A 23,581-nucleotide genomic window follows, 5' to 3' on the forward strand; every position below is an offset into this window, starting at 1 on the left:
AGCAGACCTAGCCTAGTAAACTGACTCCTCCCATCTTCTGTTCGAATCTGCATGAAGGCAGGAAGAGAGACTGGTTTACGAGGCTAGAGCAGAGCGCGTGCCTCCCATTTCTGCTCCGCTACGCCTAGCCCCCCCCCGCACCCGCCTCCCCGCTCCCCCGCTCTGTCCCAGACCACGCCCACTGACTCGCTTCCCTGCGTAGATTGCGTAGCAAGGTCTCCGCCTCTCACAAGCAAGGTCTCCGCCTCCCACGCGGCACACATGCACACATAAACACAGCGCACACGCACTCCACACAGTAGTAGTAGTGCACGCTCGCACACATACACGCATACTGAACAGACGCGCACTGAATTAACACTGCTGCAAAAGATACCTGCGATGCAAAATACCTACATATGCTGTTGGCACACTGTGACATTGCTGCTAAAAAGCTACACTGTTCCATATTGTACTGCTGCTGAAGATATACTGTATATAGTGTACTGTATTTTTACCTTTTAGCTATTATCTGTACCTACATAATGCTGTTTGCACACTGACATTGCTGCTAAAAAGCTACACTGTTCCATTTTCTTCCGAGTGTGCGACTGCGTCTGTCTGTGTGTAGAGAAGCTTGCTTACGCAAGCTACGCAGCGAGGCGTCATCTACGCAATCTACGCAGGGAAGCAAGTCAGTGGGCGTGGTCTGGGACAGAGCGGGGGAGCGGGGAGGCGGGTGCGGGGGGGGGGCTAGGCGTAGCGGAGCAGAAATAGGAGGCACGCAGAGCAGACCCCCCTACCACCTCCGGGTGGGGTGGGCCGGCTACAACATAATATTGTATATTGATGTATATGATAGGGTGAAATTACATTTTAATATATATTATATTTAAAACACCAACTTCAGTGTTACAGTGTCAAGGTTACTGTTTTGTAACATATGACTTATACATGTGCCGAGAATCTGCCCCACTACAGGGACAGAGAAGATGACCAGAGAAATGTCGAAGTGTTAATCAGGCGATTAATCACAAATAAGTCATCAGCTTTTATCAGTTTACAATGTAATTTAGAGGGATATCTTTCAAGTCTTTCGTGGCCCTATTAACTTGGGAGTGGAAAAATATGCTGGCTTTATACGAAAGTATGTTAATCTTTTATTCAAAATCAATTAATAACCCAAATAAATCATAATGGTATTGCATTAAACAGATTACAGCTGATGGGTATAAGGATCTGCTTAATTTACTTAATCTGATTACTGTTTGTGTCCACCTTTATGCTTTAATTATATTTTATATCAACAGGGATGGACCTTGTAGCCAAAATAATCAATATTGTAGCCAATGTTTGACCATTTTAGTTAATTACAATTAGAGATATTAATAAAAGAATCAAATTGTCACTTAATAAATTTGCAGATACCCTGTATATGTATGTTGGTTTGTTTACAGTTGAGTGAGAAAACAATATTGCACATTATTAATCCAAATTGCTATAATATATAAATATGCTATTAATTGCGATTAAAATAATTAATCGTGATTAACAAAATGATGGGTTAATCGCGATTAATTTAGTTAACTCGCACAGCACTAGTATAAAGTAAACATTCGAAAGGAGCTAGTCGCTACCGTGACGTTACTTAGTGAAGCTATAGCGTCGCTACTTGTTGCTCGTTACTGCCCATCACTGACAACCATACGCATATTAGGCAGGCTACAGACACATTAACTGCACTGGAAAATAACTGCTTTCCCGAAAGACATTCAAACAGGAACCCAAACCTTCACATTCTCTGTGCTGTGCTCGTGTCTCTCTCTCTGTGTGTGTGTGTGTGTGTGTGTGTGTGTGTGTGTGTGTGTGTGTGTGTGTGTGTGTGTGTGTGTGTGTGTGTTTCATCTCTGTACAGAAAATCCAGAAATATTTGCACATCTCTCTGCTAATACACCTGATGTTGTTGTTGTCAACGAAGGTGACAAATCAGTTTCCATTTTTGAAATGGCCTGTAGGACCTTTGATTAGCTTAGAGGAAGCCTTTATGACCACAGTCATATCCGCTCACGAACCATCACAGAGCTAGGCTATAGGTGCAATCTATTGGCATCTTTGGCAGCCTTGGACATGTACTACATCAGGGGCGATGAAGTTTCAATATTGAGCATGGGTGCTCGTTTTGACCCCGCCCCTTTATTCCCCCCCCCCCCCCCCCATTGTATAAGTAGCTCTGGATAAAGAATTTAATTCAACTTTGTCACAATACATAACTCGTTTTATCCTGCTCTTATTTCAATATTAATTATTATGCCCTACAATGTTGTAGGCCTATTATGCCTTCTGTAATCTCGGCATTATGAATGAGCTAGGGCTCTGCTACGCTCAATGTATTTTCGAGAAAATAAATTAAGTTTAAATGTGAATAAAGGAAGGGAAATTCAAGCTACTGTATAGTGAAAGTTAGAAATTAACTGCTTTACATCGCACTGACTACAGTGAGTGAGAGAGAGAGGGAGCGAGCTGACGAGCCTGGCCGTCAGTGAAGAAAAAAGAAAAGTACTCACATGTTTTACTTAAGTAACTAAAAGTAGAAATACTCTGTTAGAAGTCCTATGTCCAAAATGTACTTGCATACCCAGATAGCAAAATACATTGATTCAATGTTGGATTTTGGTCAGATTGGTTATTTTTGGTTGAGGTTGAAAAAGCTATGTTGATTCAATGTTTAATTACACATACCATTTCAACAATTGAAAACATTTTGTTGAATCAATTTATTATAAATGGTGACTTTTCAATGTTGAAATGCCCTACATTGAATTGACATGGTTTCAATGTGTGTGGTGCCCCCCCTCCTCCTGATCACCCCACTCCCCTCCCCTCCCTCTTGTGAGATCTCGCGAGACCCACAAGATCTCATGTGACTTGGTTTTTCAAATTTCAAACAGTTGCTGTAGCACCAGTGTGGCTTGTCCTGGCTTGTGTGTGAGAAGAACTGGTAAGTTCTTGACAATATAAATTATTTTGCTGTTCAGATAGCATCACCTGGCTGACATTGTTTGACTAAATGTTTCATTTGTGAATTATTGTGTTGCATCTTAGTCCGGAGTTTGTAGCTTGCCTTATTGGCAAAATAGCATTATATGCTTGCCATTTTGTTAGCCTGTTTTGGGATGAAAAGGTATTTTTATTTGTTTGTCTGTGTATATAAAATGATAGAAATGTACGTAAAGTACCAAAAGTAAAAGTACTCATTGTGCAGAATGTTCATTTCTGTTTTCAAATTTACTGTATACTAATCCTTTGAAAATAGCAGATCTACAAGCTCACAATGCGCAACATTGTGACACATTGTGAGCTTGTAGATCTGCTGTTTTCAGATTGCTGAAATGTATATAGAATTGACGTGTTTAATATATGTTTTGTAATAATAATCAAGTAACTAAAGTTTTCAAATGGCATTAACAAAATCTAATTGCTTGAGAGCTTTAATATATAAACATTTAGTTAATACAAATGCAAACATATCAGTCTTGTGATATGAGTTCAAAAGTTATAGCATCCAATATTCATGTTGTTCCCCTCTAGCCTCTGGAGGAAGCTGCTCTGAGGATGTTTAGTCATTAACCAGCCTAATAATGGTAAGTGAAGCCCTCCCCATTACTGCCTCAGGGTGGACATACTGTATTGTAAATGTTAGAGCATAGTTCATGTTTTTGTTCTCTCATTGTAGGCTTTTTTTGGAAGCTACTTGGCAGAGTTGGAGTCTAATGATAGTAAGTAGACTAATATGCTTCTATATGTGTCTCTTATTGTGTCTCCTGTCTGTTTCAATAGGTGGTGGTTGGATTAGGAGACCTTTACTCTGATGGAACTGTTAAATGGGTTTAAATGTCAAGTTGAGTGTATAGGCTACAGTAGCTTCTTCAGTGTCACTATTTTGCATGGAGCTGTTAATGTTGGCATGATGTAATTTGACAACAATATATTTTAAGTAAAGAATTGTATGTTGTCCCTGTGTCAACAAGAGCCTTTTTATACTCAACAGTTGCTGTGGCTATTGCACAAACTCTAACTTATTTAAGACTTATTATTATATTTTATTTATCTTTCCACCAGGCATGCGCTAGGTATATGGAACAACTTTAATGGTCTTATTTTGTAAATTCTGTCCGTATTTCTCTAGAAATGCCAATAACTCCAGGAATGCCAATAACTCCATACTGTGCAATCAGAACAAGCACAATATGGTATGTATTTCTCTTATTTATCTCAATTATTAGTATTATTTTTGCAAAATTCAGCAATTCATGTTTAATATAAACAATGATGTATGTCCTTGCTTTTACGCACATGGCTCCAGATCAGCTGACTTCAGATCACCTGGCCCAGGTAAAGATGCCTATATTTCCATTCCCCCCTTCCCACATACACTGTGACCAAATGTGCAATGCTGATGCTATGTTGTTGGTTTCTTAAAGGTTCAGCTGTAACACCACAGGGAACATTCCATGGAGGGGAGCCCAGTCAAATGTTGCAAGGCAAGTTATCATTTTCTGATACATTTCTTAACCTTTTTGCATTTAAAAACTTTAGAGTCTTTGTCATGTTTTTGTATGTAATTTTGTCACAGTGTTGTTTAGGCTTAACATTTAAGTACTTAATGATTTCTAAAAGTTAGGGGTGCAAAAGATATGTGAGTTGTATAGTGTTATTCTAAATTGAAAATGTAATGTAAACCCAATTATTTTTCTTCAAGACATTGCTGCCAACAAAAACACCAGGATTAGTCTGCATCTACAAATACTAGGTTTACTACTTTACAACAGATTTGACAATTTGACAGAAATTGCAAGTGTGGTTGCCGTGATGCAAGGCACACTTTCAAATGAATTCCGTCTTGCCTTTTGAATTTTCCCCATTCAATTCAATGGGGAAAATTCACTAATACATTTATGGACATAATGGAGATCTCTGATCTCTCATTTTTTTACGAGCATTATTGTGAGATGGGGTTGAAAATGTCTTACGTGCTCCTTTAAGGCTGCATGAAAATCTAATACACTAAATAGGACACACTGGACATTTTATGTCACTTTGGAATGGAACATGCCCACTGCTGCTTTATAACCTGTGTGTGTTTGTTTTTTTCTTCTTTTTCCCCAGCGTCTGTTTGTAAATTTGAATGCAAGTTGACTGAACTGCAATACCAGGATGCACTGCAGAAGTAGCTGTGTTACACACCAGAGAGGAATGGCGGGGTACAAGGCAAGAAAGGCCAAAGGGCTAAAAGGACAAAGGTTTGGAGTTTGAGGCCAGCGGTTTCATGGGAGTTGGATCATTTGAAAACTGTGAGTTTCGGTCATGTAATATGTTGAAGGCAGGAAACCTTTAAAAGTATATTGTTGTCTGCTAAAATGTGAAATCTTGAATAAACGACCTTAATGAATAATTTGTCTGTTTGTTTTGTTCATAGAGCATGCAGTAAAGCAGTTGTTCTCAACCTTGGTTTCTTAAAAAGATTATGTTGCAAATAGCCGATCTGCAAGCTCCTATCATATTTGAATATTCCCCTTTAATCGCATGATTATAATCAAGTTTGGGGTCCCCAAAAGTGTTCCTATAAAGTGGGGTCTTTGTAAAAAAAGGTTGAGAGCCACTGCAGTAAGCATTCTTAATGAACCATTTCAGCATTTTCCAACCTTCCTCTGTTTTTAATATGCCTAATTTAAGCCACAAATAATCACTTGACTCTTTTTGGTGTTAAAGTTCTGCAGAGGTAAACTTGGTCATCCATCAGTGACATCACTACCATTCAGACATATGGCATGATGTCACATTAAAGTGATTGTTTTGGCATTATTTGAGGCATATTAAAGGAGTAGTTTACCCCCAAAATGACTTTTCTTTTTCATTGATCACTCATGTCATGGAGACTTGAGTTCAATAATATTTTTTGGGGTTTTTGTCACAGTCCTAGGACAAAAAGAATATAGTAAATTTACCCCCATTGATTCTGGATGGGGACCCAAATGCATTTGGGTCCCCATCCAGAATCAAAGGGGGTATATTTATTGTAATCAAATTATTGTCTGAGGAATGCGACAAAAACCCAAAGATATTATTGAACTCAAGTCTCCATGGCATGAGTAATCAATAGAAAGAAAGTCATTTTGGGGGTGAACTACTCCTTTAAGAGGAAGGTTGAAAAAAGTGCTGAAATGGGCCTTTAATAACATTGTTTCAATGTATAATGCAACATTGAATAAATGTTGATGCAATTCAACAGTATTTCAATGTTGATCATATCATAGTTGAATCAATGTTGATTTGTTGTCTAGATTAATTGAAATGTCAACATTATTTCCATGTTGATCATAGCGAGCAACATGATGTCTGTTCTATGTCTGACATCAATGTTGGTTCAATCTTGAGCCTGACCAAAAACACAACGTTGATTCAATTAGGTTTTGCTATCTGGGTAATGACGTTTTGGTATCAAAATGTACTGTAGGCTATAAATAAAACGTAGTCATTTGCATTATGTCCCATTTCACAGGTTTTCACAAAATAATATGTAGCCTACCATAGATACAAATATTTTAGCAGATCTATAAGCTCACAAATTATAGCTAAGCGTTGCATTGTGATCTTGTATTTTCATTTCTAATGGCCTAAATATATAGACTGAACTGGTTAATGTATGCCTTTATAATAATCGAAATCTGCAAAGTAACTTGGCTGTTTTCAAATATTTGTAGTGGAGTAAAAGTAGCCTACAATACTTGCCTCTGAGAAAGCCTCAAAATTGTACTTGGCCTACAGTAGGCTACTTGAGTGAGTAGCCTATATTTTGTTACTTTACACCACTGCAGCCTGGCCCATCAGAACCGGTTGAACATGTAATAGGAGACAGACTTGCAATTAGCATGAGTGACTGGGGGTTGCAACAAGCTCCAGCAGCGATTTAGCAAGACAATGGGACATTGGGACCTTAGCGCCGTTTGGGGGGGAAAAACGGACCAAAAGACAGAAGAAGTCCGGTCCAAACAGACCCGGCTCCAGCGCCTATGCTAGGAATTTTCGGCGAGAAATCAATGCTGTACGCTTGAGCTCCCAGGTGTACCCTATGTTACCGCCCCTGTACTACATAGGTTGGTTGTAAGAGGCTTCCAACAACTTGGGATGCCAAAAAAAGCAGCTAAACGGCTTGCAAAGTTCTGTGCAAGTCTTACCTGTGTGTTTGTGCTGTGCTTCAGTCTAGAAGACGTCTCTCTGAAGTGTCTCTCAGTGCAGGCAATGCGACCAGTGTGGACTCGTCTTGGTTTAAAACAGCGGCCTGTGTGTCCGCCACTCCGCGTGTCCACTCAGGTTTTAAGAGGTAATAGAGGGAGAATCTGTAAGGCCCTTGGGGGCGAGGAACGCCCATGAACATGTGAAATCGACCCGATACCGCTGGCAGACAGACAGACAGACAGACAGACGGACGGACGGACAGACGGACAGACGGACGGGTAGGCTACCAGTAGGCTAGTCTGACAGTATTGCAACTTGCACTTTTCGTTGTTGTTTTTTGTCTCATTAGTCATTGCTAAGCCGGTTTATTTGATGCAGCAGTGGTATCCCATGGAGACCAACACAGAAACATCATGTCATCAACAACACTAGAGATATTAATAGCATCATCATCATCAACAACAACAAATGGCAATCACTTAATGCGGCCCACAGCCAGGTTAATATCGGAATACGAATAATATTAATTCCAAACATGCAAAACAGGACCTCCTTTAATTACTTTAGTCCATATGGCTAGTAAAATTGTAAGCTAACAATTTGTAAAATGTCATAAAGTTTACATAGGCCTATTGTAAGTGCAGTATAACTAAATAAAGAACACAACGCATTGCGACACGTTTAGCGCTTGTAGACTGGCTATTTTTAGCTACTTATTCGTGACAGTAGAATGATGGAGTGGGTCATCGATTACGAAATAAGTTACGTTCAAATATGGAGATAAGAGGTTTCTGTCGACAGCAACAAAATGCAATGTGGCCCCCTGGAGTGAGTGTGGAAATACAGTGCCCCCCTCTATCATCAAAGTTGCTCAATCCTGTAGTCCAATAGAACCCTCCCCCTTTTTAATGACACGTTTGCATTCAATTAGGATATGCATTTGATTGATTGATTGATTGATTGATTGATTGAAGTATTTATTGGAAGTTTGCATAAGGAAAGGTACAGTTTCATGACAGAACAGTTCATTGATACAAGGTCAACTTAAAGGAAACTCAGGTAAGACGATGCTTATTTCTATTGAGATCCTTCTCTTTAACGCATATAACATTGAATTACAAACAGAACATACTGTGCAGTATAACATCAGAAAAACAGTTGCAAAAAAATCACACCAGTGTGAACTGAGCAGTGGTGTCCATTCATTTCAAAGCTGTGTGTGTGTGTGTGTGTGTGTGTGTGTGTGTGTGTGTGTGTGTGTGTGTGTGTGTGTGTGTGTGTGTGTGTGTGTGTGTGTGTGCACGTGCATGCATGTACATTTCAAGGCGGGTACGGTTAGGTACTGGTCAGTGTGATGGGCCTTATAGGTTTTACCCCTTGTTGTTTTTGTAAGATACAAAGAGTCTCCTCAAATTATTTGCTCTGTAATTTGACAAAAACACAAACAATATCCATGAATTCAAGTCTCCATTGATACTGTAATGTTACAATACTGTCACACTTGTACAACTTCTGTTCAACAATAACAGAAATAGCAACATGATCATCAACAGAAACAACAATGTCATCAAGAACACTAGAGATATTAACATCACCACCATGAACAGAAATATCATCATCATCATCATCAACAACAACAACAACAACAACAACAACAACAACAACAACAACAACAACAACAACAACAACAACAACAACAACAACAACAACAACAACAGAAATGGCCATAACAGCAAGTATAGATGCAATGCCCCTGTTTTTGTTATAAATATAGTGTCTACTGCTGAGCCTGGGTAGTATTGTTGCAAGAGAGCATCACAGATAACAAATGTTAAAGCTAAAAGTTAACAAGTTATTTTTATAGGGCACAGCACTCTGCATTTAGCGGCCATTTCATGGTACCACAGATGGAAAACCCATTCATCAATAACCTGACTGCGCCAGATGGTGGCAGTAGTGCGTACTGCCCTAAACAGCCCATACAATGATGGTTTAGTGATGAGTCATCACTTTTCACAGTGGGTCCATTTCTAGCCCAAGGAATGTTTTTGGTGCAAAACAAATGCTTGCAATGGATTCAGAATAATTAAAAACACGTAGTTAGACCCCTCACATCCCACTTAAAGCATATTTTTGGGGAGTGATTTTTTCCCCTATAGTACTAGTAAGACACCTGAGGGTGGAATGCGACCTCAGGGTGACATGCGACCTCGCCCTAAAGGCAAATCAGGCACGATAATGAGGGGGTTGAAGAGAAATATGAAGAGGTCAGATGGTGTGTCTGAACACGCAAGGTACAGTATGTATGTTTTTGTAATGATACTCGACAAAGTAGAGTTTAACAAGTAGAGTTTTCAAAATAATTGCAATGGAGTAAAACAAAACCTCTGAGGTTTTGTGGAGTAGATACATACTAGTAAGACACCTGAGGGTGGAATGCGACCTCAGGGTGATATGCGCGCCAATTCTTGACTATCTGGCCAACCACAGCGTTTCTCTGACGATTCTAGTTGTTATCATTCTGGGGGGAGTTTGTTCATGTTTTTGTGAGGGTATCAACCCTAGGAGACACGGGGAGAACATGCAAACTCCACACAGAAAGGCCCTATCGCCAACCCCACCTAGGGTGTGAGCGATAGGGCCTAAACATGGAGATGTGGAGAACACTATATATGGACATAGTCCAGTCCATCATGTCATATGGGACTACTGTCATAGACAGTAGCCATTGTTAGGCCGGAGTCAATGGCTGTCTGTCTGACTGTCTGTACAGGAAGTGATGTCACATGACATACTTTTTATGCCCATATATGAGTCATTCTGTACCACATCTCCATGTTTAGGCCAAACAGGTTCACTCCATTTCTCCATGTATAGGTCCAAATGAACAACGTTGAGCTTGACAAGGAGGATACCGCACATTGTACCTCATCCACCATTTCTTCTCTCTCCTTTTGGTATCTTTATCCTCCTCCTCCTTTTTTTCTTTTTTATTCTTCTCTTTTTTTCACAGCCGCCCCCATATTTACTTTAGAAAATATATATTAAATTCTAAGAACGTTTCGAGTACCAGTTTGATACAAGAGCGAATAAGCGCTACACTTCTGGAATCCTGTGCGTCGACTTAAAGTCGGATCCAGGCCTAATAACTTTATCTAGCCGCCCCCGTTGCCACTTCCTTTTCTTTTCTGAGACACATTGTACCTCATCCACCCTTTCTTCTCTCTCCTTTTGGTATCTTTATCCTCCTCCTCCTTTTTTTGTCTTTCTTAGTCTTGTGTATCCTTCTCTTTTGGCTACTGTCTATGACGGTAGTCCCATATGACATGATGGACTGGACTATCTCCATATATAGTGTTATCCACATTTCGTGTAGCCGCCCCGTACAGGAAGTGATGTCACAACTCGCTGACATCACACTGACATCACAGGGGTACGGAAGGACACTCAAGCGACACGGTTCTTCAGAGTATATGCGACCTTCGGTCGCAATAATAGTGTATAGTGAGTGAATGAGACCCAGAATTATCCTAGCTGTCAAAGATTTTCCTAGGGAAACTGAATTTCAGTCTTTGTGAGATGTGTTACTAGACACCTTTACAAACACATTGGTGTAGGTGGGGTTGGCAAAAGGGCCTTTCTGTGTGGAGTTTGCATGTTCTCCCCGTGTCTCCTAGGGTAGATACCCTCACAAAAACATGCAGTAATCCTGGTCTCTATAAAGCCTCCCCCTGGCCAGCCGGGGCGCCTGATGGAGGGGAATAGAACTGGTTGGAATAACGTGTTCCTTCCACGCGCTACGTCCAGCCGGGGAAGCTCCCCCTGTCAGGTGATAAGAAGCGGCCTGCTCACTCCTCATGCATTGAAGGAAGCATGAGCTCAGTTCGGGGCCCTCCCCAGGTTGGCAGAGGGAGAGTAGAGCCCAGGATCACAGCTTAGGCAATTGGCACCGGGTGAAAAAATGGGTTACAAAAATCGTGGGATAAAAATTTAGTAAAAAAAAAAAAAAAACACATTGGTGAAGATTTTTTTTTGGGTAAGGAATTTATTCCAGGATTTGACACTATTTCTAAAGATATCCCATGACTATAGGTTGATACAAAACCAAATGGCTTATACAATTGGATTGGAACCTTGCATTTGGTCTCCTCTTCCTTTGAGACATTAAGATCATGTGTCTAGGTTGGATGGATACAACCTTTGCTTTGAAACCATCCTGTTTTTGGTTGGACACAAACTCCCCAGAGCGAGCATGCAGGCCAGGCTCTAGCTTAATGGTAAAATGTCATCACTCAATCACTTGCGACCAGGTTAAAATCCAAGGTACAGTGCAGCTTTAGGTAAAACTTTCAAAAGATTTTATATTGTCAGGGATCTCAATCTTCTATAGGCCATGTTAAGATTCTTGCTTGTACAGCAGAGAATGGGGGTAGTACAGCAGAGAAGGCCTTTTCATGTCACGGACCCCCCAAGTGATGTTTAGTCACACCCCCATCTGAAAATATCCAGTCAGTTTTAATTTATCTCATAACAACAGAGAATGTATACAATAAACTATATGCTAGTTGTGTGCAGTGTTGGGCAATATTACTCAGGAGAGTAACATGTTTATAAGTTTTATATACTTATTACTTGGAATCAACCAAGAGTAATACAGTATTACATATTGCTTTAGATGTATAACAATGTAGAATAACAAATCTGTTTAGCCATCTCCCGAACTGAATCCAATATTTTGGAATAGCCTAATAATCATGTGATCACCTGCAAGATTATAATAATAATCAGGTGATCAGAGTCACCAATCAGTCAAAATGGCTATAAAATATAGCACTAATCTCTCTTGACCTTTAAACTAAATGTTTTCAAGAGGCATCCAACAAAACCAGAGTAATATATAATGTATAAAAATGTTTACATAGTAATTGTAGGAATATGGTATAATGTTACTGTTTTGGCAGAGTAATCCCTTACATTACTCGTTACTGGGTAAAGTAATGATATTACAGTAATATATTACTATACTGCCCAACACTGGTAGAGCGACCCCCGAAATAATCTGACTTTAACTGGGGACCCCCCCACCCTGACGAGCACAAAGAGTTGAGGCATTACATTTTGTATAACATGGTTCTACTGTGAAAATAGCAGATCTACATGCTCACTGTGAGCATGTAGATCGGCTATTTTCACAATTTCAGCCTCTGCAAATACCCTAGTCTATACACTTAAATGTTATGTTGGTTTGTTTACTGTTGAGTGAGAAACAATGTTTCATATTAAGTTAATCATCTGGGGACCCCCCAAAATAATTTGTGGACCCCCCTCTGGGTCCCGACCCACAGGTTGAGAACCACTGGCCTATAGTGCTGTGCCCAGTGGGCCTTGGGAACATTCAACATGCAGCGCTAGTGCCACCTCATGGACTGTAACTGCAAAGTTCATATGAAGGAAATTTGTGGGGAAATATAATACCTGGCTTTTTTCTATTCTGTCTCAGACAAAGCAGTCAGATTTCACATTGTGAGCAGTATTTCAGTCAGTCAGTCAGACAGACAGACAGACAGACAGACAGACAGACAGACAGACAGACAGACAGACAGACAGACAGACAGACAGACAGACAGACAGACAGACAGACAGACCACCAAAATGTGAATGCCCTTCCAACAAACATCAACAAGTGTAACTCCTTACCTCCTTCAAAACAGCCATAAAAGAGCACCTGTGACCTGTCTGCAATTTGTAAATGGCCATAGAAAAGCCTTCTAAGCTCTACAGTAACACCAGAAAGTATTCCCCAATATTTACTGTGCATAGGACATATACAGTACAGTATGTTCATTGCTACGACTGTTGATTATGTCTCTGTATTTTTTGAAGCGGTGAAAGCCGCTTCCAATGAGTGGCTTTGTGTGTCCCGCGCCCATATATGGTCATTTCAGTCCAGAATGAACAGGTTTTTTCAAAAACAAAATGTCTGTCACCTCATGTCCATATATGGTCATTTCAGTCCAGAATAAACAGGTTTTATCTGTCCTGTACGTCCAGAATATCAGTCCAGAATGAATAGGCTTTTTCAAAAAGCAAAATGTGTGTCCCATGTCCATATATGGCCATTTCAGTTCAGAATGAACAGGTTTTATCTGTCCCGTACGTCCAGAATATGTGTGTAGTGTCGGTCCCGGTCTGATGATTGGATACTTTGAGGATTGGTCAAGCTTCACATGACAATTTGGCCCTCCAGATAAAATCATTCATTCATTCATTCATTCATTCAGAATATAAAGAATGTACAGATCGCAGAGTGCATAACTCTAGAACACATAGAATAACAGTTCACCGCTTCACTTCGAACCGAGGTTTGATTTTTAATTGAATACACATACAGGACCACAATGGAAACAAGCCCCTAGGCCTAGGGCTTTTTGTGTTGTCCTTTTAACATTCATTGTAAACCATACCTGTACAAATTGCAAACTGTTAATAAAGTATTCTGTCAGTTTGACTGATTGATTGAATACTACTGTATTAGTAGTATGCATAGGAAAAGCACTTAACAGAACTGTTCAGATGGTCTACTAGGATTTTTAAACCCAAGAAAGCACAATGGCTTGTTTACATTGGGATCCTTTTTTACTCAGTTTGTAGAGAAAGTCAATAATATAGTGCCAGACTCTTATATATATTTTTTTGTCTTGATATGACTTTTACTCTACTCTAAACAAATGAACAAAGCTAATTATGTAACACAGGAAATGCCCTTTCTGTCTAAGGGCCCTGGCAGCTCTCTCCTGGTGTTGTCATCTAGTTAATCTAGGCTATCTAATAAGGCCCATGAGTTATCTACACCACTGGAGAGAGATGTTATAGTAGGGTTGCATTGCATAAGCCTGTCATTACAAAGACGCATACATTTGAGAGTTCAGTGGTGTAACCAAACACTGGGTCGGGAGTCTCGGGACCTACATTTGTGCATACACATTTCTATGGGTCCCTTAATTTTTTGTCCCTTAATTATTACTATTATTTCAAAACATGTTCAAAAAACATTCCCTAAAAAGCACAGTCAAGAATTAAAAACAAAATGTAATGTTTTTTTTTTTCCTTTTCAATAATTTCATGAAGAAATCAGATCTAGCCGATCTACAAGCTCACAACGCTGCACGAAGCGACACGTTGTGAGCTTGTAGATCTGCTATTTTCACTAGTTTGGGTCCCGCGGCCGCGGACAAAGTCTTCTATTTTGGGCCTTGAGCTAAAAGGTTTGGGAACCACTGATATCTACACAATTTCTCTTAATCATAAAGGAATTTCCAAACTACATTCGTTTCACAAGGCCAATTCATTCACAAATTAAGACACAACATGAACATGATCACCCCTTCTCCAGTGCTTGGCCCTTGGCACAATCCCAATCGACAGGATTGACAGAAGAACTGAAGAGGAGTGACAGGTTCCCATCCAGCTGTCATATGTGGGGCCGGGGCCCTTTAAAAATCACTGCTGCTCTGTAAAGAGTGTATTCATTCACATATATATATTTACACATCGTTTGGATTGGCTGATGTTGCCAAATAATGCTTGTACTTTCTTCTTTTTTTATAGTAATTGATTATAAAAGGATAAATTAATGTTCAACAAAATAAAACCTGTATTTGGTTTTGTTTTGTTTTGAATTATATTATATTATATATATAATTTGTATAATAGGTGGACGTGAGTTATTCAAACGCACCAATGGCTGGGCAGCATCGCTCACATCTCCCACCGTGATTGGCCGGCGAATCTGTCATCTACGCGAAGACGGAGAATCCTCCCCTCCAATTGGTTCACTCGTCGTGACGTTTCGTATTGCCGAGACTCCGATTGGTCCTCGGCCTCTGGGTTAAATCGAGGATCTTATTTTTGTTCCTGTGTCAAGTCAACGGAGAGAAGAAAGGGATAGCAGCTGCTAGCTTCAGCTTCGCTACATTCACAACGGAAAATAGTTTATTAAGTGTATTAAAAACCTCAATAAACATAACATTCACTTCGATATCAAGAAAGACCAAACAGACAACACACAGACACACACGTTCATACCGGCAGAAGACATGGTAAGTGTACGTTAGGTGTTCTCAGGTGACGGATAACGTTGCTAGCCTGGCTGCTATCCTGTTCTGACGATGTGGGGCTAATTATTGTTGAATTAATGCGGTGAATCGACACAAATAACGCATGTGTAACAGGAACAGGTGTTGACGTGGCTCGCGTCGACACCTTTCCCCGTGGACTTTGTTTAATTCATTGTCTAGAAGTCTTTGAGCGACGATGTATAATTAGCCTAGCCGTTGGTACCGTTAGCTGTGGTTAATCGGGGGGTCTGTCTATTATCTGGGATGTTGAATGAATCTTTGATGTTGTGATGGTTGATAACAAAGTGTGTGAAAGGAGATGGAGATATTTAATAGCCAGCGTCTCACCACGACTATCTGTTATATTGTTATATGCAATCAATTACGGTGTCGTAACGTTAGTCTTGGAATCGGCTAGCTGACGTTAATTGACGCTAGCCACAGAGCTAGTGTTGTTGGCCCTAAACTGGCCTGGAAAAGGCTTATACACTACAACAATCTTCTTTACTATGTGACAAAATAGACCTTTACGGTTAGATTTAGTAGTTACGTATGTAACGCTCAGAATTGCAAATGGACATATTTCTGATTCTTACTGTCTGTCTAGCAATAGCTCGCTGTAATTGCGACTGGTCACTGGCAGGAATTATAATATGGAGTTGAATTTAGGGTTTAGGTTTCCATTCCACAGTATCGGGTTAAAAAACGACTACCAAAAAAATGTTTTCTCATGCACAAGGCTGATGCCAAGTTTAAATCTGCCTGGTCACACAGACCAGAGTTTGTCTAACCAGTATTAGTTGGGTCTTAAAACATCCGTTCAAATTCTGTTAGTGCAACAACTTAAAGGGGAGCACCACTCATTTTCAACATTGAACTGTCATTAAAATACATTGGAGTCGTGTGGAAATAAGAAAAAAGTCACCCCCTTCTGTGTTGCCTAGAACTGGAGGATTGATTGTGGGGTTTGTCTTGCAAAGTCTATGCTTTCTTTTCTTATGCTAGACTTGCTTCTCCCTCAATAAGGAAAGGAAACACAGTTACATTTATTTTTGGACAGTTATTAAAATTGTGAATTTAAAGCTTTCCTTTAGTTTGATTCCAAATAACTAAGGCTCCCCATGTTGTCAAAATGTATTATTATTAGCTTTTTTCTTTTTTTAACTTGTTAATACATTGAAAGTTTATGTTCCATAGTTGAGAGTATCAACATAACTTACTTCAAAAGTAAAGGCCCATTCCCACTGGGCCAGATAACAGATACAAAAAATCTCTTTCTCCAGATATTTTTCCATTCAAGTGGATGGTAGATACAGATAAAAAAATATATATCTGTCACAGATAAAAAATATCTGTGACATATTTCTTTTCATCTGTATCTACCATCCACTTGAATGGAAAAATATCTGGAGAAAGAGATTTCTGTTATCTGGCCCAGTGGGAATAGGCCTTTATGCTACCCTCAGGCTTGTATTTCTATTTCCTAAAGGTGTAGTAGAGGAACCAAAGAAGTCTATATCGAACTAAAATATCAGTAGATTTGGTTTGTGTTGTTGGTATAAATTAACAACAAGTTAACTGTATTAAATTAACCTGTAAAAAATCTGAAGACTTCAGGTGGGGCCATAATGTGACAATACGACTGACTAAATCCATTCTTTCTCTTTATTTTCCTCCAGAACTCCAATGTGGAGAACTTGCCCCCTCAGGTCCTGCGCTTGGTGTACAAAGAGGTGTCAGCCCTAGCAGCAGACCCGCCTGAGGGCATCAAGATATACCCCAGTGAAGAAGACATCACTGAGCTACACACAGCCATTGAGGGACCGGGTAAGCATTGTAGATGTTATTTTGCTTGTCACCTATTGCCTATAAGACAACACCAATGTGCTTAATTAAAAGTGTGTGCGGGCAGAAGTGAAAGTATCATACTACTAGTGTTGTGTAGTGTGGAAAGTGTGTATGTCTGCAGACATCAACTTGTAATATACAGAGCTACATAAGTGTTATCTGTCCGCTGACTTGCTTACTAGAAAATAATTATTATTGGTCCCCCGTATTTCCCAAGACCCTTAGTTTCCCAGTTAGTGAGCAATATTTATTTTTAGATATACCGTACCTATTTTGATGCATTATGAATTTCTTCACAAAAAATAAATAAATAAATCATTAGTGGTCAAAAGCCTTAATGTAACAAGCTATTAAAATGGGGTCAACCGTGCATGAGACATGATGCTGTGCAAAAAAAGGTGGTATAAAACATGGCCAGCATGTGCATTGACACAGACACATGAACAGTTTCTTCTGGTTTAACAGTGAGGCACCTTGTGGCAGAGAATACAGCCAAATGTACTTTCAAAATCAAGCTGTTAAAGATGCATTGAAAGACTGTCTGACCTGAATTTCCCATCTGATGCCCCTGGCATAGCTGTGGGATGAACTCAGTACGACATACTCCTTAAACACTCATGCCCTGTTTATAATTACAGTATACTCGTACAATAGTTGTAAGACAGTGTTACGCAAAAATGGCAGATCTCAAATTAGATCTACTACTTTTGAAAATGCATAATACCTACATAATATACTGTTAAGCTCAAAATAGTGACGATGGGTTGGAGTCACCGTGTAAGCCTCCTTGTTCGCGACAGAACACTGTTGGCTAAAGCGGAACATACTGTTGATGCCATGAATTGTTTATGCTTTGACAGAGGGAACTCCTTTCGCTGGTGGCATTTTCCGAATGCGTCTGGTCCTGGGGAAGGACTTTCCTGCTGTACCACCCAAGGGGTATTTCTTGACCAAGATTTTTCACCCCAACGTGGGACACAAGGGAGAGATCTGCGTCAACGTGCTGAAGAGGGACTGGAAGGCAGAGCTCGGAATCCGACATGTCTTACTGGTAATATCGTTTCCACAGAGACCCAGGCCTCAACTGTGTGTGTGTGTGTGTGTGTGTGTGTGTGTGTGTGTGTGTGTGTGTGTGTGTGTGTGTGTGTGTGTGTGTGTGTGTGTGTGTGTGCGTGTGCGTGTGTGCGTGTGTGTGCAGAACAGGGGACAAATTGAAGGGAGAAAAAAAACCCCAGAATAAATCCATGGAGAAACGTAACAAATGAAGATTCTGCCATAATGGTTTCCTGTTTGATCCAATTAACATCTCATCATGCTCTGTGGGATGTATTAAAAAAATGATTTGGATTTTGGATCACAGTTTGTTTGGGCACTCAAATGGATATTGTACTTAACTCATCTGGTGCCGATCCCGAACTAGTTCGGCTTTATTTCAATCCAATACAATCTTTTTTTTATTAATTCACTTACCCCGAGCTGCTTGTAGAGTCGTGGGTGGTCCTGGCTCGCTAGCCAGCTAGCCGTTCTACTCTGTCCGACGATATATTCCATTAAAAATGGTTTAAAATACATTTTTGAGCTCCCCAATGTTCACCCGATGTTCGGCGCCGCTTCCGATGAGTACACGAGTGTGCCGATCCCGAAGTAGTTCGGCTTTATTTAATTAAATGAATAAAATGATAAGAGGCCTTCTGAAGCCTGGCCTGATTTTTCTAGCTACTAGCCGAAAGCTAGCAACCTCCCGGCCGGCCGTAATTTGCGAACGCAATCGCCAATCTCCGCCTAATCCAATGAAAGACTGCATCTTTAAAGGCTTATATCTCTTTTTTGTGTTTTAGGAAAGCGGCGCGAGGTTTATTTACGGCGAAATCGCCCAAAAATGATCTTTTAGATGACAAAATGGGAATAGCCATTCTGTTAGCATCTTCATCCGGGACATTTCCATGCCGTGCATGAACGTGAGCACGTCAGGTCCTGGAAGGTGAAGTCCTGGAAGCTAAAGCGCTCGCCTATGAGAGATGCGCTGGCATTCTTTGGCCCCTAGAGGGCGCTGGCACTCAAAGAGTTAATGATGAAAGTGACATCTGCATTTTGACCTATAGAAAGACATCAGTAAACGTAGGAATAGATTGTCAGTGCAAAAACGTGACGTCTGTCACTGTCAGCGAGAACAGTCTGTTGACAACTACAGTACGTGCAGAGAGATGTTATAGTTGGGTTGCATAAACCCGTCATTATAAAGACGCATACATTTGAGAGTTCAGTGGTGTAACCAACCAAAGACATTGGTCTATGGAGATGTAGGGAAAAAAATTGTCACATGAGTCATCCTTCATTATATTTTCCACAAGTGGGTGAGAGAAAGGTACAGGTCTGAAAGCCTGACCCCTTAAGTGAGGTTCTGGCTCGGCTCTGTTGTGCTGGGTGGTGGGGTGGGCATTATTCTGCCATCGTTGGAGTCCACTTTAGAGGGCAGGGTCACTGCAAACCATCCTACGTAATAGTACGTATGATGAAACATTTCTACCCCACCTGTGGGTGATTCTGGACCGGCATCTTACAGAGCTCCTCGCCACTACCATCAAAATGTCAAATGAGTAAACATTTTCTATTGGAATGGTGTTCAGAGATTTGACCCATACCAGAGATTTGACCAATCTATGCCAAGGCACACAGAAGACCCTGTTAGTTTTTCTTTCATTTGTCACTCATCAGTACATATATTAATCATGGCTGAAAAAGCACATTTATTTATCATTTACTTATTACATATTACTAAGTTTTATACTTAACCAAATACTGACTGAGCTTTTAAACTTAACCTTTTTGTCTCTTCCCCCCTGCAGACAATCAAGTGTCTCCTCATTCACCCCAACCCCGAGTCCGCTTTGAACGAGGAGGCAGGACGATTGCTACTAGAGGACTATGCTGAATACGCCTCCCGCGCTCGTCTCTTGACTGAGATCCATGCCATGGGAGGGCACGGCGGAACGTCTGGGGCCCCCCAGGACCCTAATGACGGCCCACAGCCCAAGAAGCATGCGGGCGATCCTACCAAGAGGGCAGCGGGACCTGGTGGGGCCCCTGTGGCAGCTCTGGGTAACGGAGCGAACGCAGCCAGCACCACCAGCAATAGTAGTAATAGTAATGTAGTGGGGAAAAAGAAAACAGATAAAAAGCGGGCATTGAGGCGACTCTAATACCTCAACTCAATTCTCAGTGCGTGCGCGAGTGTGTATGAGCGTGTGTAAATATAAATATTGAAGTGTGTTCACAATGTTTTTGGTCCCTTTTTCTGACTCTTTCTATCCCCTCCAGGCTCCATTTTTGTACTCATTGCATCGTTGCCCCCCCCCTTTTCATCACCAGTTTAAGCTATCCCATTTGGCACTCAATTGTTGCCACACCTCAAGTCACGATCAAAGATATGTTCCTTTTTTTTTAATGAGTTTGTTTTCCCCCAACATACAAATGACACTACCACCAGTGCATATTTGATGTCCTTCCCTGTTATTATGAGTTATAGCTGGTTTTTGGCATCTCTACCCTAAACAAAAGTGTCCATTGTCTCCTTCCATTAATCAGAGACATAACTGCATTACTGTCTCCACTAAGCTGTTGGCTTAAGCCTGAGTTATACTACGTTGCGTGCCGTGTCTCGCATCTGAAAATGGCAGCTCTACAAGCTCACAAAGCGTCGCGAGGCATTGAGAGCGTCTACTGTATATCTGCCATTTTCAATGTACAACACTGGCGCACAACAAGATATAAGTCACCCTTTAATGTCAAAACTTTTATCGACAACACAGCCTCGTGTTTCTGGGATGGTACTGTGTACTGCTCAGCTTTGACCACGGTGGGAAATCCACACTTAGCCATAATATATATCTTGTTTTGGGTTCAAGTTGCCTCGACTGAAAATCAGGTTTTGCAAGTTTAGCAGCAAGGGAATAATGCTAGGAGCTAAAGTTTTTATCGTAGGATTATGCAACTGAACTGTTTCATTGGAGTGCGAGAGATGAGAATCATCTCAAGGCACACAAGGGATCTTTTTAAATAGGTTTTCATATGACTGTCGACTGACTGAAGGATAGGGTATGGAAAGCCACGGCAGTGGAGTGTAAAACGTCTCTTGTCCACCTTTCGGGTGCGACATAACCTACCTGGATTATTTTCTTTCTTCCCTTTATTATTTTTTTCTTTTTCATTTTTATAAAATTGTCTGTCATTGTCCAGTATTTTCAAAAGTGGTTTTAAATTGACACGTCTATATTCAGCTGTTTTCGGTGTGTGTGTAATTGAAGATTCTAGATTGAGTGGCTGTAGGGGAACAGGGTAGGCTGCGAGATTGTGCATCCTTTATAAGGAGTAAACCATGTCTCAAATTATCTGTCAAAGCTACGTTGAGTAGTTTACACGTTTCTCTGCTTCCCTCCAAAGTGGTATGTCCCCGGTCCAAAAAATGCCCAGTTCTCCTACCAGCTTTGTGGCTGCCACAGAACAGAGAATATCTCCATAGGAAGACCTCTGCATATTTGATAGAAGTTTATCTCCCCACACCTAATGGCACTTGTTCTGGCATGGTTTCTGAGGTGGGTTTTCCGTTTTCGTTGTAAATGCATATTGGGGCCTACATTTCCCAAGGAAACACACTCAAGCGCTGTCTTTCACCTGGATGGAAAAGGCGCCTCTGAAACTCATGTCATGGTGCAGATGGGCGGATGGGTATTTTTGTGTCCATTCTAAGTTATTTAAATTAATAAAGGAAATATTGGAAGATAAATGCCAAATGATTTGCCTTGATTTTTTTTCTCCCCCGGCTAGCATTATACATAAATTGTGTCCTATATATATTTATTGGCTTGACAAAATGACTAATTGTCCCCAGCTAAATGACTGATAGAAACCAAGTGGACTTTTGAGGGTCTATAACCCAAAGAATGTACAAATGGACCCACATTTTAGAGGCTTCAATTTGTTTTTTGTCACATTCCTAAGACAATAATTTGATGACCAGCAGTGGTGGTGGCCCACAAAGAGCCTGCTTTGTTCCCTATGGAGACACGAAGAGTCCTCAAATTATTGTCTTTGCAATGCGACAAAAACACCTCCATGAAGTCATTTGGGGGTTAACTATCCCTTAACATTGAAGATTTTACTGTGTCTATTGGGGTGCCAGAGATAAGAGTTGGTTTAAAAGATTTGATTGAAGGCACAGTACTGGTATGTAAATGTGATTCTTGCGTATCTGACCTCTGATGTTTGATTCTCAGTTCATAGTGTACTCCCATGCTGCAGTTCTCCCACAGCTAACAAACCCAGTAGAATGTCACTTGCCTTGCTTTAATGAAAGGACCGTCTGGTCTACTGCAGTCATACATGCCAGCCACCCACCCACCTGTGTAGAAATAGCAACCTGTCACACAGGTAATTATCAGGCCCCTCTAGAGCAGTGTTTCTCAAATGGGTAACACCCCTAGGGGTACGTGGGGGTACTGCAGGGGAAATGGGAATAATTATGTACTATTTTACTGTTATGGGTAATGAACCTGTTCATCTGTAAATTGTAAAACCAAATTACATCAATAACTTGACTAGTAGAACTGTTATTGAATAGAAAACAATGTTTATTTGCCAAAATTGCCATTATGCCGTTTTATTTTTGAACATATTGGCATTGGAACTGCATGGGCTTTTGATGAGCTTTTGATAAGCAAAATGCTGCAGTCAGGGGAAGGAGGTACTTGGCTTCAGAAATCAGTATATTGTTTGAGAACTACACTGCTCTAGAGAACACTTGAATAGTAATCTATTCTGCTTAAATACAGAAACCTTGCTGTCCGTTCAACTTTGTCATGTGAACATAATAGAGTCAGGTGTAATTGGAATGCAGGTTTTTATTTATATCCAAACATTTGCAATATATGTATATACATTTTATTTGTTTGCTTGCATGCGTGATTTCCACTGCGTGTGAAAGTGAACATTGTGAAGTTCTTCTGAGACCGGTGTATAAATGCAGTCCATTTACATTTCAAATCATCCATCACCAAATCACCAACTCATTTTTACAGTTGAAGACTAAATTACAAATACAATTGAAGGGACAACTCGAGGGGAACACAAGAATTACATTGTTAATCAGGTGGGTGGCCTGTAATGTATAAGCATCCTATTAATGTAGCATGACCAGGCAGGAGCTACATTTCTGAGAACCAGGCTATTATAGGCTACTCATACCTCTAGCTCCATCTGTCTATTCTTTCAGGCCCAAGAAACCCCTGGTCATTAGGTATAAGAAATGTCACCTCCCTCCCTTCACCAGTTGGGTTACAATTTAACCAGAGCATCCATTTATTACATAACAAAACCTACATGAATATATAGGAAAGATAGACACA

At 40.5% G+C, this 23,581-nt stretch overlaps 1 protein-coding gene across 1 annotated transcript; it reads left to right on the forward strand.

Moving 5' to 3' along the window:
• Nucleotides 1–15,157: 15,157 nt before the first annotated feature.
• Nucleotides 15,158–21,803, forward strand: ube2s (ubiquitin-conjugating enzyme E2S). The gene is made up of 4 exons (XM_080748996.1): nt 15,158–15,314; nt 17,012–17,159; nt 18,041–18,231; nt 20,027–21,803. Exons 1-4 carry the CDS (start codon nt 15,312–15,314, stop codon nt 20,378–20,380), a joined length of 696 nt encoding a protein of 231 aa, XP_080605122.1. The 5' UTR covers nt 15,158–15,311; the 3' UTR covers nt 20,381–21,803.
• The last annotated feature ends 1,778 nt before the right edge of the window (nt 21,804–23,581 follow it).

This window comes from Nannobrachium achirus, assembly GCF_963921795.1.
Source record: "Nannobrachium achirus genome assembly, chromosome: 2".
Classification (NCBI taxonomy): domain Eukaryota; kingdom Metazoa; phylum Chordata; class Actinopteri; order Myctophiformes; family Myctophidae; genus Nannobrachium; species Nannobrachium achirus.

Bases quoted from the DNA above. Each gene is read 5' to 3' on its own strand.
- ube2s (XM_080748996.1), top strand. The intron at 17,160-18,040 runs GTAAGCATTGTA...ATGCTTTGACAG, and splicing joins CACAGCCATTGAGGGACCGG to AGGGAACTCCTTTCGCTGGT. The intron at 18,232-20,026 runs GTAATATCGTTT...TCCCCCCTGCAG, and splicing joins GAATCCGACATGTCTTACTG to ACAATCAAGTGTCTCCTCAT.